Source organism: Falco punctatus (genome assembly GCF_963210335.1).
Source record: "Falco punctatus genome assembly, chromosome: 11".
NCBI lineage: Eukaryota > Metazoa > Chordata > Aves > Falconiformes > Falconidae > Falco > Falco punctatus.
The window spans coordinates 30006046-30022115 of NC_137591.1; the positions used below are offsets into that span (position 1 = coordinate 30006046).

At 38.9% G+C, this 16070-nt stretch overlaps 1 protein-coding gene across 3 annotated transcripts in view; it reads left to right on the forward strand.

Moving 5' to 3' along the window:
- Nucleotides 1–16070, forward strand: part of COP1 (COP1 E3 ubiquitin ligase) — a 127656-nt gene that overhangs the window by 12428 nt on the left and 99158 nt on the right. For all 3 annotated transcript variants that reach the window (XR_013931275.1, XM_080407518.1, XM_080407519.1), the window contains exons 6-8: nucleotides 1609–1677; nucleotides 11176–11235; nucleotides 13188–13264. Coding sequence is in view for 2 of the 3 variants with exons in the window: in XM_080407518.1 (XP_080263644.1) it covers nucleotides 1609–1677; nucleotides 11176–11235; nucleotides 13188–13264 (206 nt within the window). In the remaining variant the exon portion in view is untranslated. The remainder of the gene's footprint in view (nucleotides 1–1608; nucleotides 1678–11175; nucleotides 11236–13187; nucleotides 13265–16070) is intronic.

A 16070-nucleotide genomic window follows, 5' to 3' on the forward strand; every position in this document is an offset into this window, starting at 1 on the left:
TGAAAAAGATAACACCTTTTAGTATCTGCCACAATTGATGGAATCTGAATGAGTGCCATCTCTGAAGACTTTTTAGTATTTAATGTTTGAAAGAAAAGCTCAGATGTCTTGTTTATGAGCCTGGTTTGAGGATTTATACAATATGAAGCGAGCTGTTCCTAAGTCTTAACTGAAATGTAGTTGGTTTAGGATAGTTCTCATGTATCTGGCCCTTCCATGCTGTTGTTCTCAAGTGACTGTTTTCTAGTTAGGAGAGCCAGTACCTTCTAAACTAAACTGGATTACAAAATCTGGCCTGGTGAAATTCAGGTAGAAGGGTGGATTTTAATGAAGCTTTAAAACGGGTGATGAAAAGTCATATTTGGGAATGGCTTACCTTACTCTTGCAGAGTCAATATTTACACAACTTGTGGTTCTTGCAGAAGGAAAATAACCCAAAAATGTTTACTGACTACTAGCAAAAATTTTCTGTTATGTTATTGCGTGGGTCTTGTAAATAACATTTTTTAATTGTGGTTCAATGAAGTTATGGTGGGAGTATGGTTTTTGACTTCAGAGTAAAACCTCTTTTGTTTTTTCTTAAGCATTCTTGTGTCAAATCTGAAACAAAGGCAGCACAGGACTGAGTATGGAAGTATGGATGCTTCTGAGCAGAAATATCTCTTAAGGATATTAAGCCTTAAAAACCAGAAACACATCTGACACTAACAATTTAAAACCACTTTTCTAGTTTTACTTGCTTCACTTTTGTTATTGTCACGGGGTGGGGAAGAAGAAAATAACCTCAGAAAAGCAGTAGTCTTGCATCCTAATCTCTTTACTTGTCCTGTCCCATCTTCCTTTTATTGATTCTGTGTGCTTCTAAGTCTTCATTCTTTTTGAGTGTATGTTCACAGTCCTTTAACAATAAATATTTTGGTAGGTTGTGAAAATAAGTCTTGGAATGCTGGAATAGGATTACGGCTATATTAATGCTGGAATATAGGTTTTATTTCTTTTCTCCTGTGCTTCTCTTATCTTGTCCTGTCAAGTTTGTGGCCAATTTGGGTGAAAATATTAAGCCAATGGTTAAGGAAAATGACCTGTTACAGAAAGATTGGAAAGGGATGTTTTAATTCCATCAGTGGCTTTATTGTTTTCTTCCACTCTGGAGAAATCTTCAGAAATTGCTTAACACAAATGTTAATTTTGAAGGGAGGTGTTTTTATATAAAATACTTAATGATTTAGTCTGTTAATCATGAAGTGGATGCTAATGATTCTCCAGAGTAAAGGTGGGTCTGTGAGGAACCTGTATTCCAAAACCAATTTCAGATGCAGCAGCCAAAAAAACTGAAACACAGCTCAACTTACTAGTCTTCAGTAATGCACAAACAAGAGGTGTTACAATTTCTGCCTTCATGTAAAAACTTGTTGTGAGTCAAATAACACCTTAAAACCTGTGAGGCAAAGTAAAACTACCATTCTTAAAACTGCCTTAAGCTATTTTCTCTTCCTCACCTCTAAGTGAAAGCTGTTTCTGTGCTAAGTTGGATTTCTGTAGATAAAACTAATGGTTTTCTCTTAATGCGTATGGAAGAGTTACACTTCCTTATTTACTGTTTTACAGGAGTCCCATGCTGCCCAATTGCAGATCCTTATGGAATTTCTCAAAGTTGCCAGGAGAAACAAACGAGAGGTAACTTTCTTTGTGTTTCAGTGGGTGAGGTGCTTTCTGCTGCTTTCTACCAGTTCATTTAAGTGATGTGTTAGCCAGGCATTACCTCTGCAAAGAGAAAGGCAAGGCGTGTTTGGGGAAATCTCAGGCAGAGGACATGTGGGTTTTAAGGAGAATTACTCCCTTTACATATGACAGCTTCAACTTTTAATCACTTGCCGTTCTGTCTCACACTGGTGAAGCATGTGGGAAGGTAGAGATTCCTTGCTGTAAAATTACATCAGCTTCTTGAAACCATATTTTTTTTTCTGTGATGAGAAAACTGAAAGATGGGGAAGGAGGGAAATTGTCACTCTCAAATTTTTTTCTTCTGGTGTATCAAATGCCATGACTAATTCTGTGCCATAGAAGAATACATTTGCTCTTTCCTTTTTCTCTATGAATGTCTCAAGGAATGCAAGAGGGTTCCATAATCATGTATACAGTCTTTTATCATTTGGGACTTATACATTGCCTGACGTTAAAAATTTTAAAACATAATACCAGAAATAATCCAGAAACCTAGAAAAATGATTGTGGACACAGGTAGGACAAGCTTTCTTGGAGGTCATGGTTTCTGATAAAGGATGTGAAGAAAATAAGACCCAACAGTGTGACTGTAAGGTCAAACTTGAACCATGTGAAGGCAAAGGGTGTAAGAATGCTTGTCCAGAATAGGTTGAAAGTCTGGTTACAGAATCATCCCAAAGCAAGTTGTTTGAAGTCTGTCCACCAACAGATATCCATGGCCTTCTGACTAGAACCAACAATGGTAATGGAAAGGGACTAACTACAGGGGAAAACTGAGTCAAAGGTAAAGCTGCATTTGTAGAGTATAAGACCTTCTAGTCTAGGCATAATGTCCTGTGAAAAGTGATGAAAACACCGTTTATTATATCTGATACTATTATGATAATGTCAAAGGAAAATGAGCCAAGATATTCCATACTTAAAGTCTTGGTGAAGACAAAATGGCACGCTTCCACTTCTGTTAACTATGAAGCATACTATTTGTTTGATCCTTCAGGGCTGGAAAAAAAGGAGAAATAGGTATTACTGTTATTTTTACTTAAACAGTAAAGATACAAGCCTTGCTCAAAACCATTGAGGTATCTTAGCTTTCATTTTTTTGAATGCTGGTACAAGTTACTTTATGGTGACTCAGTCTACAAACACCTCTCAGATCTTCAGAATATCTCCTTTTATTTTCTTGTATTCAAGAAATTTCTTGTAATCTTTAGTATTATGCAAAGAATTTCAGAAGCTTGACCACTACAGAAGTAATGCAGGCTCTAGCCATTGTTAATCAGCATTCATTAAACACCTTCCATCAGGATTCAGTGCAGCCTGAAGGACCATTAAGGTATTTCCTGGTAATGCTGCCTTTGTCTAGGAGGTGAATTGAGCAAGAAGTGCTTCTGGAGGTTCATGCACAACTTTGCAGGGTGCTCTTCTGTGAGGAGTCCTGTGGTGATTCAAGTGTAAGAGTGTTTGGGGCAGTACCATAAAGTCAGTGATGACTTTGGTTTCTCCCCTCCCAGTTGAAACTGAGAACAACTCTCCCAGAAGGAAGGGCTGTTGACACCTCCTTTAGTTTGCATGTGCTGAGTGGGAAGGGTGAAGGGAAGGGAAATTGTGTAGCTTCTGGTTTTTAACATACTATAGCACAGTGGCCCACCACTGATTTTAAGCAGCTGGGAACCCTTTCCCATCTCATTGTATCTGCCTCTTGGCTTTAGTAATAATGTACATGGATAGAATCTCTTTAAAGGCTAAAGAAACTTAATTTTGGCTGCAGATCCTCTACAGTCTTGGGAACATCCTGAAACCTATTGGGACACATGGCTTATTTCAGATTCCCTGTGTCCCTGCTTATGTGTTCCCTCTGTTTCCAAGACTTCCTCTGCAGACTGTCACATCTCCAAAGACCTCTGTGCAGGCCTGTCAGTTCTTGCCTTGCCATAGTGGTTAGTGTCTGGTCTTGCCATTTATTTTGAGGGAAATGGGGACTTAGCAGCAAGTCTGATGGCAGTCTGTCTTTTTACTTGATTGGGATAAGAAAGATGAAAACCAGTGGGTAGAATCATGGAAAATGCAGACCAGTCAGTAGGATAGTTTTAGAAAGCTACCAAAATCTGTCTTCAGTCACAAACCTATACCCATAGAGTAAACTAAGCCAGCTGATGCTTCCTTTCTACTAAGTGCCAAGGTCCTCTCTGTAGCTGGTGGAGTTTGTGACAAGTATTCTTTTCTGGAGGGAGTTTTCTATGTGGATAATAAGAGGAGCTACTATTTGGGGGGAAAAAAAGGCTTGCCTTAAGCTGGTTGAGAAGATGTATCCAAACTGAAGAAAGCATGAGGTGCTAGTTTGGTAAGCTGAGAAGAAGGGTTTAAGTGGCCATATTAATAACCTTCTTCTACTTTACTGCATTATCAGAGCTTCAAACTTCAGTGTAGTTTCTTTTGATGCTGTAACAGGTGACCATTTAAGAAGTACGAATGGAACTCGAAGAACACTTCAGGCCCTGGAACACTTCCACAATGTATGGCACATAACTGAGTCATATGAACAGTCTTTATTTGGGGAGGAGCACTACCTTTTTTTACTTTACTAGAACCAGGTTTGAATTAGGAAAGATGACTGCAGAGTAAATGCAGTTTCACTTAGTATGCCATAGCCTGTAACATTTAAGAACTTAAAAATAAAAAAGCTCCTTTTGTATATGACAGAGTGCTTGTTTCAATTTTTTTGCTTGAAAGTTTAAAGGAATGTAATATTCCTTGGTAACTTTATTGCACAATTTTATTAACAGGTTTTACTTATTACATACTGCAAGTTCTTGCAGAGAGACTAGGTACTTTGTTAGTTAATACAGATATTGCCTTAGAGTTAGTGTACTAGTATAATTTCACAATATATTGAGAGCATATAGTTAACCATACGTAACCCTCTTCGCTTGCTTCACTCATAAGATTTGTGAGGTTTTTTTTCTCCTGCCTTCAAGCTGTGGTGACTTTTGAGCTTCTTGGAGGGGGTTTATATCTAAAGAAAACTGTATGTTTATAGGTTTGTGCTTAAGCATTCAGAATATTGTTGTAGTCAGGTATTCTGACAAATACCTATTTCTTGCACTTTAATAACTTTTTCTAAGAGAAAAAGGTGAGGTTCAACACCTGCAGAAGTTTCTATTAGAAATCCTGTTTTGATGTGTTCAGAACTTGCCAAAACATTGATCTTTCAAGCTCAAATTTATTGCATGTTTTTTTGCACGAAGGTGTTTGCAAGTCCTTTCTCTTAAGTTTATATATTTTGTTTTCTTTTTGACTTGTGGCAATGTGGCAAAAAAATAAATCCTTGGCAATAGTAATAGAAAAACATTTTCTTACTTTGAAAAAGATTGAAAATGGCTAAAACAGCTAAAGCTTAAATACTTTTCCAACAAAATAACAGATGTGTTTTTCCCCTCCAAAATGTATCCATCATCTGCAATAGTTAGTTGTCTCTAAGGCAAACTTAGCATGGCTTCTGTATGTGTGCACAATTAATTGAATGCACACTCCCCAATTTTTTTTATCCAACAGTCTCTTCTGTTGAAACCAAGGGTACAAGGAGTCTGGAAGGTCACTTTTAATAATGAAACAATATTGGGTTTTTTATTCCTGTTTTCAAGGGAAACAAAATGCAACAGCTCATGACTTTTAAAATTCATATTTTCATGCCAGAATTTTAATGCTGTTAGCTTAGCTGTGTTGCATAAATACTTTTGCAAGTTTAACTTTGTTTACTTTCATATGATCACATGTTCTTTCATCTTGAATGCTTTGTGAGAGCACTGATAATATCAGGTAATACAAGAATATAAAACTGGGGAGAATTTTATCTCTTTAAAAAGAGGCCTTACTAACTGTCAGGATCTGAAATGAAGTTAGACACTACCATATGTATTATATATGTATATTTTGTCCTAAAACTTTGTTAGCTCAGCTACCTGATGGAGGGTGTGTGCTATATCTGAAGTAGTGCCATTGCTTACTGAAAGACAATTGAGCTTAATGATTAGTATCACAAATGAAGTTCAACAACATGCAGGTGATGTTCCCTAGATGCATTCACGTTTCTCTTGGCAGCTGTCACTTTGTTTTTATGTTTCGTGGGCTTTTGCTTTCTAATAATATCACATTAAGTCTCTCTAACAAAAAAACCCTCTTGCACATCTGCTAATGCCTGGGGCTGTTTTTAGATGGTAAACATCCTGGGACAGAGAGGTAACCCTGAAGTGTCTCAGGTTGGTGGCGCTGAGTGCTTGCTCAGCAGAATCGCTATAATTTTTTCCAGCCTTAAGTGCATGTATCTCTCCAGCTGTCTTCACTTACTCCATATTGTAAGCATGTTAAATACTAAAAATAAGAGGAGTTATTAGTTATTGTAGGATAATTGCAGGGAATTATAAGCATGAATTCTCCAGGGATGTCATTACCTTGTGTTAATCGCTTCACCTGTCAAGTCTTACTGTTCTGCGCATACACACATGGATGAACTAATGAGTAAGCAAGAGGAGGTGACAGATCTAGAAATCAGTCATGCTCTTATGTTGTCATATAGTCTTGATTACGTTCCAGGACTCCTAAGGTGAATTTATAGCTATAGTAATCTCCTTCCTATTCACTGCACTTTAACTGATTATTTTAAATCTATTTGCATTTCTAAGCTACTCAATGGGAGATGAGCTCTGACTGCAGTGATGATGAGCCAAGGATACAGGTAGTATATGAGCAGCAAGCTAGAGATTATACACTGATATTTATACAATAATAGCAGACCCCTTTCTGCAGGGGACAGGTCTTTCCAAAGAAAGAGGGGGCACCCTAGTACTAGGAGCTAAGTGGTATGTACAGAGATGTATTAAACTTTTAAGGCAATTAATCTAAATGTTTAGACAGCTTTGTTCCCTGCCCTAGATATTTGTCTCTTTTGACATTTTTCTATCGGACCCTATCAGTAAGTCTTCAAAGCATTACTCCTGCAACCCAAACTGGAGGATATAAATGAGGGGGAGGAAAATTCAAGATATGAAATGTATTTTTGATCAGCCAGGCATCTCCTATCTTTAGGAATTCTGTGTGTTAACCAGGATAGTCTCAAACCTTTCTCTTAGCTTTACCGCGGTTAAGAGGAAACATTTGCTATTTGGAGGAAATACTGATTGGAGAGAAGTAATACTCCCTGCAGATAAATGTGTTGTAGATGGACTGCCCAGTATGTCTACAGCCTGGATGCCATGTTTCACCAAAGAAAGTAACTTGTGGTGGCTCAGGTGTTCTTATCTTTCTAACTTAAACCTCTTCTTTTTGTGAGAAGACTTTGTAACAGTGAAGTGTTACATCAAAATAAGCGAGACTTACAAGAGGGCTAAAATCTTTCTAAACTCTGAAGATTACTTCCTTGCTGTAGTTGCCCGGTATGTTATAACAGGCTCTGTATTCAAAGCAATAATGGAAGGAAAACCCAGAGACAGACAAAACTTTCAACTGGTTTCCAGAGAAAGAAATTGATCTTACTCCTGTATAGTTGTTATTGAGGTACATAGTTCTGCAGGAAGAAGTTCATTTCGCTGGGTACCTTTAGGAGAGGTTCAGCTGTTGATACTTAAGTTTACACTCAAGTTTGTTACAGCAGTAGTTGATGGAAGAAGTAGGAAGAGAATCATGTTGGATGGTTGAAGTTGTGGGATAGAATGGAGGGATTATCTGTGGAGGCTACCTGGTTTGTCCTCCTCAGCTGGACAGATGATACTAGTTTGCCCTGTACTGGTTGGTACAATGGCTATGTGTGTATGGGGAAAAAAAGATGCTCCCTCTGGTAGTGGTCACATCTGTTTGTCTTGTTCTACAGTGTGTATTGTGATGAATGCATGAGGGGGTTGGATCAGAGCCTTAAAGGTGTGTGTGATTGAGCATAATGTGACTTGAGCTTTCAAAAGCATGAATCCAGATGGTCTGTTTAAGCCCCTCAGTTGAATAGTGTTGGGGATTTCACAGTATTTCTGTAGAAAATAACTTCTGTTGTTCTTTACTCATGCTTTTTCTAGAATTGGAAAGACAGTTGGTCAAGGGTGTATGACTCCCTTATGCATTTTTCAAGGCTGTTTCTTTCTAGGCTCTGTGTGGCACTGGGAGGCTCTGTTGAGCTTTTAGGGGGGTTTTTTGCATATGTTTAGAACTGGCACCAGGAGATGCAGTCAGAACTGCTTTCTGTCTGCTGTACAAATGTAAAGAATGAAGTCACTGCCTCATGAGGGGCCCTTGGTCCAGGACAAGCAGGAAGCCCAAGGATGAAACCTCAGTGCTGTGCCCAGCTGCACTTGTAGATAGCCAACTGAAATCACACTGACAGTGTCCCAGTGTTTAGCATTGTATAAGTTCAAATTAGTATTTCCACCCAAGAGTCTTATGTGGAAGTAGTATGGTAGGATGTCTCTGCCTCTGAGCAACTCTAACCAGGGGTTTGCTTCCCACCAATGTAGTCCAGACTGAGAGCTGTCTTTGAAGAACTCTTTGTGCATGTATCTAAGATGGCTTGAGATTCAAACTAGAGGGATTTGGGGAGTGTTTTGTGGGTGTGAAAGGGGTTTGGGTCTGAAAGGTTACCTAAAAAGAATGATACAAGAGCCTGTGTTTCCTACTGTGGTACCTTCTTGACTTTTATGCCTGAAATCCCTTTTCCAGTGATTATTAAGAAACCTAGGCTGTTTAGAGGTCTTTGTTTTTCTTTTGTGTGTATGCGTTTGTGAGTAACTTGGGACCAGGATGTTAATATACCTACTTTACTGTATAGTTCATGCAGTGGAGTTGGTATGATGAGGTTTAACTGCTGGATTGAAACTTTCTCCTTGTTCACATTGGCCTTTTCAGTTCTGGGAAAGCATCTGTATCTGAGAAGAAAGTTTATAGTATGTGCTTCTATTTTAGCGTACGTTTCAGTGTTCATTTTCTTTGCTGACTTTATCTGAAGTTTGACAGGCATGATTCTGCCCATCATCGGGACAGGTCTTGGCTTGCTTTCTGTGCCAAACGTAGTGAAAATCAAATTAAGGGCCCATAAATCTGGATACACTGCAAGGACTGTAATTCATTTATCTTTCCTTAATGTCCCTCAATGGCTGGCAATTATAAATCAGTAGGCTCATTTTTCAAAGTTTAATTGGAATGAATGTGGACTGATTTAAGGTCTTTCATAGATTAAAGCTAAACTGTGGAACACTTCAGCCAACCTACTGGAAAAAAAAAAGCCTGAAAGTGGGCATTAGTAACTCATTTGATGCTGATGGTATGAGAAGACCTTTCCTAAAATAAGCATGAAACACTTGCCTAGTTTTTAGGCTTGCTACTGTTGGGTAAGTTTATGGTAGGTTCAAATTGCTTACCTTACTGTAACTGAAGGAGGAATTGGTAAATGAAGTCCCAGATCTTATACTTTTGGCTCTGTGTAGCAGTTAGTGAAAAGCTGGCCAGTAAAAAAGTATTTCTTGTTCCTATAAAAAGGTCTCCTGTTTATGTGATGGCAATAGCTGTCAATTGTTTTTCAGTTATCCAGTTTGGCTGTGAGCCAGTATGTTGCAGAATAGCTAATTTCCTTGCTGTAACTTCGGAACTTCGAAGTGGTTTTGTAACTTTTTAAAATGGGATTTACAAAAGTGGGGGACTAATGGTATTTGTCTGCTAGGGCTGAGTACAGGCAGCACCCATGCTGTGCAAGTGTCACTTAACTTTACCACTGATCTTGGAGCTATAGCACCACCTGCTATTCTTGCTGTAGGTTTCACAAGTGAGAATGGAATTCTCTGTTGTGGTGCAGTGGTCTGTATATTATGCATGGCAGTCTAGTTTTAAACCATTAAACTTGTGCTATCTGTGACTCAAATTAAATATAAATGGAAACTTGTGGAGTAGAGAGATTAGGATATAAATACCACATCTCATTCCAAGGAAGAAGAAGCCATGTTAAATAGGAGTGGACCCAGCAGTCTTTTCTTCTCCTCTCTCCAGGGACAGAAGCTTTTTTTTTAATGTTGAAGAAGTAAATTAAAATGGTGGATTATCTAATGCAGAGCACACAGATATTTGGAATGCTGATCAATAGAGGGTTTAACTTGGGATTTTGTTTAAGCAAAACTTTCTGCCACTTAAAGGATCAAGCTTAAACACTCAAGTGACTAAGTCTTTGGGAGTAGCTTGCCAAATGTTTGTGAGTGTATGTCATACTAAGAGTAGTGTCTTGCAATACTAGTAACTTTGGATTTGGGCAATTTGATATTCCCTTGTAAATTAAAAATGACAGAAACTTGCCTGGCCTTTAGAGAATGTGTTGTACTTAAGCTTTCAGCGGACTTGCTAACTTGTTAGCTGCTTCTGTTCACAGGCCACAGTGCTAGCTGTCTGTAGATTTTTGTTGTGAATTGAGGAGTCAGGTGGACTTGCAGTTCTCAGTGTATTTGTTAGACTGGTGTGTCTTAGTGACCAGACACGCATTGGAGCTGAGTTTTGTCTGTTTAGGTCTAGGCTTGTAGCTCTTGCCTAGAGAAGTGCATGTGTGAGGCTTGCAAGGGTGAGTATAGGCTCTGTGGGTGTTTGGATGGGACATGTCTTCTAAATGAGGGTGAGAATTGGAACTGGTGAGTAGATGATATTCTCGCTTAGGGGTGAGCAGTTGTCAGGTCTGTGGCTTCATAGTTGCTAGAGGTGAGTGAAGCCAGGTTGCTGGCTGACTGAAAAGTAATTGGAAAAACTTGAAAAATCCTGTGTGACACAAAGAAGGGAAAAGAATGTTGGCTGATGAGAGGGGAAAGTCCACTTCTGACGCTTTCAGGGATAGCCCTTTAATTGATTTGAGTTTATGGTGTAATCCAAGGTAAGTATCACACCTTTGAAAGAAATGCCATGTGGTGCTTGCTTGGTGCCAGAAGCAAATCTTTCCATGGTCATAATAGGTGGGGTTTTGCCTATTAGAAAGAGTTATCAGTAAGTTTAAATTGACAAATGGCAGGTTGACTGCTAGCAAGAGACTCTTGAAACCTTTTAGCAAAGCATTTTGTATTTTGTTGAAAGGCGAAATGATCGCTGTCTTGCATGGTGGTTTTTTTTCTAATTACGTTCAGTGTTTGTGAACCAGTTATCAATACCTTGCATGAAAGATGTTGGAGGAGCATAACAATATTACTTTCAATTATGTGTGTCTCCAGGTGATGGATATCAAAGTACCTCGTGCTCTTGTTTTGCAGTGTCCACGATAACTACTTTATCTTAAACATGGTTTGTGTGCATCCCTTATATTAATCTATGCATATGAACTTCCTAGTGACTTTTGAATTGTGTAGCATGCCAGTTAAGATGGTTCGGGTTCCTCTCTGAAAAGATTGTAATTTACCCTGTTGGTGGTGCAGTGCAGATTGATTTAGATGTCTCCCGTTCTCTTATCCACAGCAATTGGAGCAGATCCAGAAGGAGCTAAGTGTTCTCGAAGAAGATATTAAACGAGTAGAGGTGAGGTGCCCAGACGTTGTTCTGACTCTGGCAATTTTTCATTTTCATCAAGCTGTCTGCCTTGCTCTGGGGCTGCTGTGTTAAATTTATGGCATTTGAGTCAGTAATGGGAAAATGAACAGATGATGCTCTTTCTTTAATTTGTTCATTTAGTTGATGTGTGCAAGCTGCAGGTTGGTAAGAGGGGGCTTTGTTGAAACCTAACTCATATAATCATATATTTCAATTTCTTTGTGTTGGTATTAAGTTAGAATAATTGCTAGAAATCAGCAGCCACTGTATTGATCATAACTTAGGATTTTTGTATGCTGCAGTGTTCTGGCTATTTGCACAGGCTGCTTAAATTTTAGCAGTGTGCCGCTCTTAAAATGGAGAGGTACTGGGGGGTGCACAAGAGAGCTGTGATGCAGAAACTGGGTGGGAGCAGGACTAGTGCCTTCTGCATATTGGAACAGAAGCAATCTGCTGCCTCCCGCTATAATTATCTTAATTCTTTAATGATGGGAATCTCTTAAGATTTTTTGCTAAGAATTATTCTCCAAGTGTTTGTAAACCCACCAACTCAATCCTTCTGTCCTTACTGAGTCCTTAGGTTCCTCCTTGGTCCTTCCCTCTAATCGTTATAGTAGTTTGATCTTGGAATAGGAAACTGATGTTTCAGGAATGCATCAGACTGCCACCTCTCAAAATAGCATTCCCTTAAAGCTTCTTGTGACTCAGTTTGCAGGTCTGCTTCTCTCTTCTTGCTTGTCTTGAGCAGTCAACATAAGCTCCCAGCCACTGCCCAAAAGCCTTTTAGATTTCTTCACTTCCAATTTATACGCATGCTGAGGAATTACCAAAATACAAATAGAACTGACAACTGCAGAAACTTCCCTTCAGCTGGTAGCTACACAAATTGTAACTTGGTAGATAACAGCATTTTTCAGACCTGTTTCCCTAAATGTTTCTCAGCTCTTGGGCAATAAATTTGTTATATATATATATATATATATATATCATATTATAGCAAGTTTCCTTGAGACTGGTAAAATAGGCCTTCAGATCTAGGAAAAGCTATTCCCAAAGCTGTGGGATCTGTTGAAGAATATCTAGCTACCTACTTTTCTGTTCTTTAATCAGGCTTTTCAGTGGTCTGGAGCTGGGGTACCTGTCAGGTGTGTGATAGTGACCTTGGTTCTGACCTCTGAAGCCTGGGATCCCTCTTGTCACAAATATCCTACTTTCTACCTGACAATTAAGGGGCACCTAGTGGGAATTTGAAAAGCACCACTAATGTTGTCCTGGAACACTTTGCCCCCCTAACTAATGAGCTGCAGCATCCTGCATAGCTTCCATTTCTAAAACAGATGAAAGGCAGTCTCACACTGGGTACGCAGCAGTGATTTAGTCTGGCAATGGCAAAGCCAAGTTTATGTGCAAAGTCTGTCTCTTCTGTACTTGCCCCATGGAAAACTGTTAGATCCTTTTTTAAGTCTGGGGTGTGATACCACCTTTGCCCTATTGTCTTGTGGCTGTTGTTGCTGTGACACGTATCCAGTATTACTTTCCAGCTCCAAAGGCTATTAGATAAGTTTGCACAAAGCTCAAAAATAAAGTTACAGCTTGTTTGTTCTGCCGTGTTTAAGGGAGGTGCTGGGTTAGAGACAACTGGATGGTAACCCAATGCATGGATATTTTTTTGAGCTTAAATGCCAGAACTGCCTATCTGGGGGCAAAAAGCGCCACAGTTTAGGATTTTTTGAAACTATTAGAATGATAACTGGGAGGGGGAAATAAAATCAGTGTTTCTTCGGGTATAGTAAAGACTTCTAGGTGAGTGTTGAATAAATATAGATACAGTTGGTTAACTGCTTAGAAAAACAAAAAATTACTGTGTGAACACCATACATTAGGCAGTACCTACTATTCATGTTTTGTCAGCTTTGCTGTAACGTGGCTTTCTGTTCCAGGAAATGAGTGGCTTGTACTCCCCAGTCAGTGAGGACAGTACGGTGCCACAGTTCGAGGCTCCCTCACCTTCACACAGGTATGGAGCTCACAAGTCAGAATTTGTATTTCAAGCTGTACATGTTGCACTGTGCTTGCTAGTCCTCTCTGTGCCATGGGCAAAACACAAGCAAAACCAGTTTTCAGTGCTGTGCAATATTTACACCTTTTGTTTTTGATCGGTATAAAATTATATGTGAAGAAGAAGCCACCAGAGTCTGCAGTGGGATGAAAAGTCTACTCTAAACCAGATGCTGTGGAAAGCTGATGCTTTTAAATGTAGTGTGTGGATCAGAGAACTTGAGTCATAAGGCTTGGCTATGGTGTGAAACATTACTATTAAATACATGCTACCTTTTCTGAACATTATGCAGTTCTACTTGACGTGTGAAAGTCTTAATTTTGTATGATACTGGTGTCCTTTGGTGTCCCCACTCACTGTGAATGGCTAAAGGTATGGGCTGACAGGGTCAAAAGTTAAAACATACAGTGTATTGATTCTGTTTATCTGCTGTCTGTTTTGATTTAATGAAATGCCTCTAAGAACATTTTCAATCTGGATTTTTGTCTGGAATATCGCATAGTCTGGTTTCTTGACAGCAAAATTGCAGGTAGTTCTTGTGTCCAAGTTGCATATGCCAGGGTTTGAAGTGCCCTCCTTTATAGCCATGTCTTCTTATTGTAAGAAAGCTCTTGCATCACAGGGCCAGGTTACATTAGTGAGTTATAATCTCTATCTCTACTATTAAGAGTTCTCTAAACTGTTGACTTCTGTTACGAAATTGTACTGGTACTTTTTCTGCAGTTAGCAGCTCTAAAATTAATAGCCCAGAAGTAAGAAAAAATGATCAGATTTTCTCCCCTGTGGAGATTTAGATAAGTGCTCTGGTAAGGAGCCTAGCACTGTTGGCTGGGATTTCGTACAAAGATGCTATTTCTGGACACTGAGACCAGAATTTCTTATGTTTCTGTGAAGCCCTGGCTGGTCCTGAGGGAAAGCACAGGAATATGGCCAGGATGGATGGGAACTGTTTGTTATTCAGCTCTTCACTGCTTGTTTAATTTTTTGTGTGCAGGTGCGTTGCTTTTTTGCGTGGGTTGCTGCTCTTCTGCCAAGAAGCAGTTTTGTGAAGCTGATGGGATACTTGCTGGGTTCTACTACTAGTTTAATGGTTATTGGCTATTAAATAGATTGCTTGTTGTTTGCTTCATGGTACTGATGCTTGGGGAAAACTTGAGTGTTGGTTGGGCTGAATTTGTTATGTGTTGAAAGCCTTCAGGCCTAGAAGCCTTTCTCTATTTAATAGGAGATTGTACTTACGAGTAGAAATGTGCCCCTTACTTGAGCCAGGCTAATAAACAAGCTACCAAAGAGCTTTATCTGTTGGCAGCTGCAGTAATGTTTTAAGCCCAAGAGTTCTGGTGGAAGAGTTGGGGGCAGGGGGAACACGGGTGGGCAGGCAGTGGAATCTGCTGTGTGATACCTACACTAGTATCACAACCTACTGAGGATTCCGTTTATTCCTTTATGCCTGTTTATTTCACATCCCTAGGGTCAATCATTCTCAGTTCCTGCTTTTAAAAAGATAAAATCTGAAATATTTTAGTGACTTTGGATTGATGTGCTTCACCTGAGGTCTGCTGGAAGATGGTGGTGGGTTAGACCATGGCAGGTGCAGAGACATTGGTTCTTTCTTGCCCCATCTTCTTATGCCTGTCTGGTTCCATCTTGGCTGTCTTGAACTTTTGGGCTTTTCCTTTGGTACAAAATACCAATAGTAAGAAAAAAAGGTGTGATATAATAGGATATTTAGGGGGTTTCTACAGTGTGTGAGACTGGCCTTTTCTCTCAGCTTGAAGATCCCTTTTCTGTGTGGTTTTTTTTTTCTGTGATATTCCTGTGTTAAGCAGTCTTGAGTTGTTAAAGAGAAAATAATACATGAAGTGTCTGAATAGGTGTCAGTTGTTGCCAGACTCTTGTAACCTCGGTCTCTGCCCTATCCCTGACAGTTTTGTGTAAATCAAGTAATTGAATTGATTTGAATTACCAGAACTCGGATTCCATTAAAGGTCTACCACTTGAAATTAATTTTCTTTTCAACATTAAATGTAAGTTTTGGAGAGTATCTCAAAAACTGTAACTTTGATTCCACCTTGGAAAGAATGCTGCAGAACAACTGATAGGAGCTTCAAAATATGCTGATTTCTTTTCAGCTCTGTTAACTGAAATATTTAATCTCTGAAGTGTATTTTAGAGATGCTGTGAACCACTAAGAATGAAATACAAATATAGTTTGAGGTGGTTGCACTTCCATGTTAAAATGTTATTAAACTTGTGGAGACTGTATGACTTATCAGTGAATTAAAATGGTATATCTAAATTGGAATATAACTTGTTAACATGCTGAACACCCTGCTAATGAAATATAATTGTACTGTAAGACATTGGTAGAATTTTATACAAGGTTATCACAGACCTGTGCTCAGATAAAGAAAAATCTCTTTAGCCTTTGAATTTAAAGTTCAAGAAAATAGAGTTCTTGAGAGTTTGTTTTTATCTGGTCTCTAGTGACTTGCCCCTTATTCATCTACTTCCTCTAAATCTCAGGCTTGCTTCATTAATTCTCTATGTCTTTTCATTGTTTGTAGCTTTTCTCCCACACTCTTAACATCAAAATGTGAAATTTTTTTATGCCTGCCCACATCTTCCTTAAGTTCTGTAGCAAAAAAAAAGTATGGTTATCATGTTCAATACATTCTAGGCTTTGAGAAACACGTGTTTTTCCCTTAAGCCTGTACAGGGTATGATGAAATATTAAATTGGGTAATAGCACAGCACTTGTTTA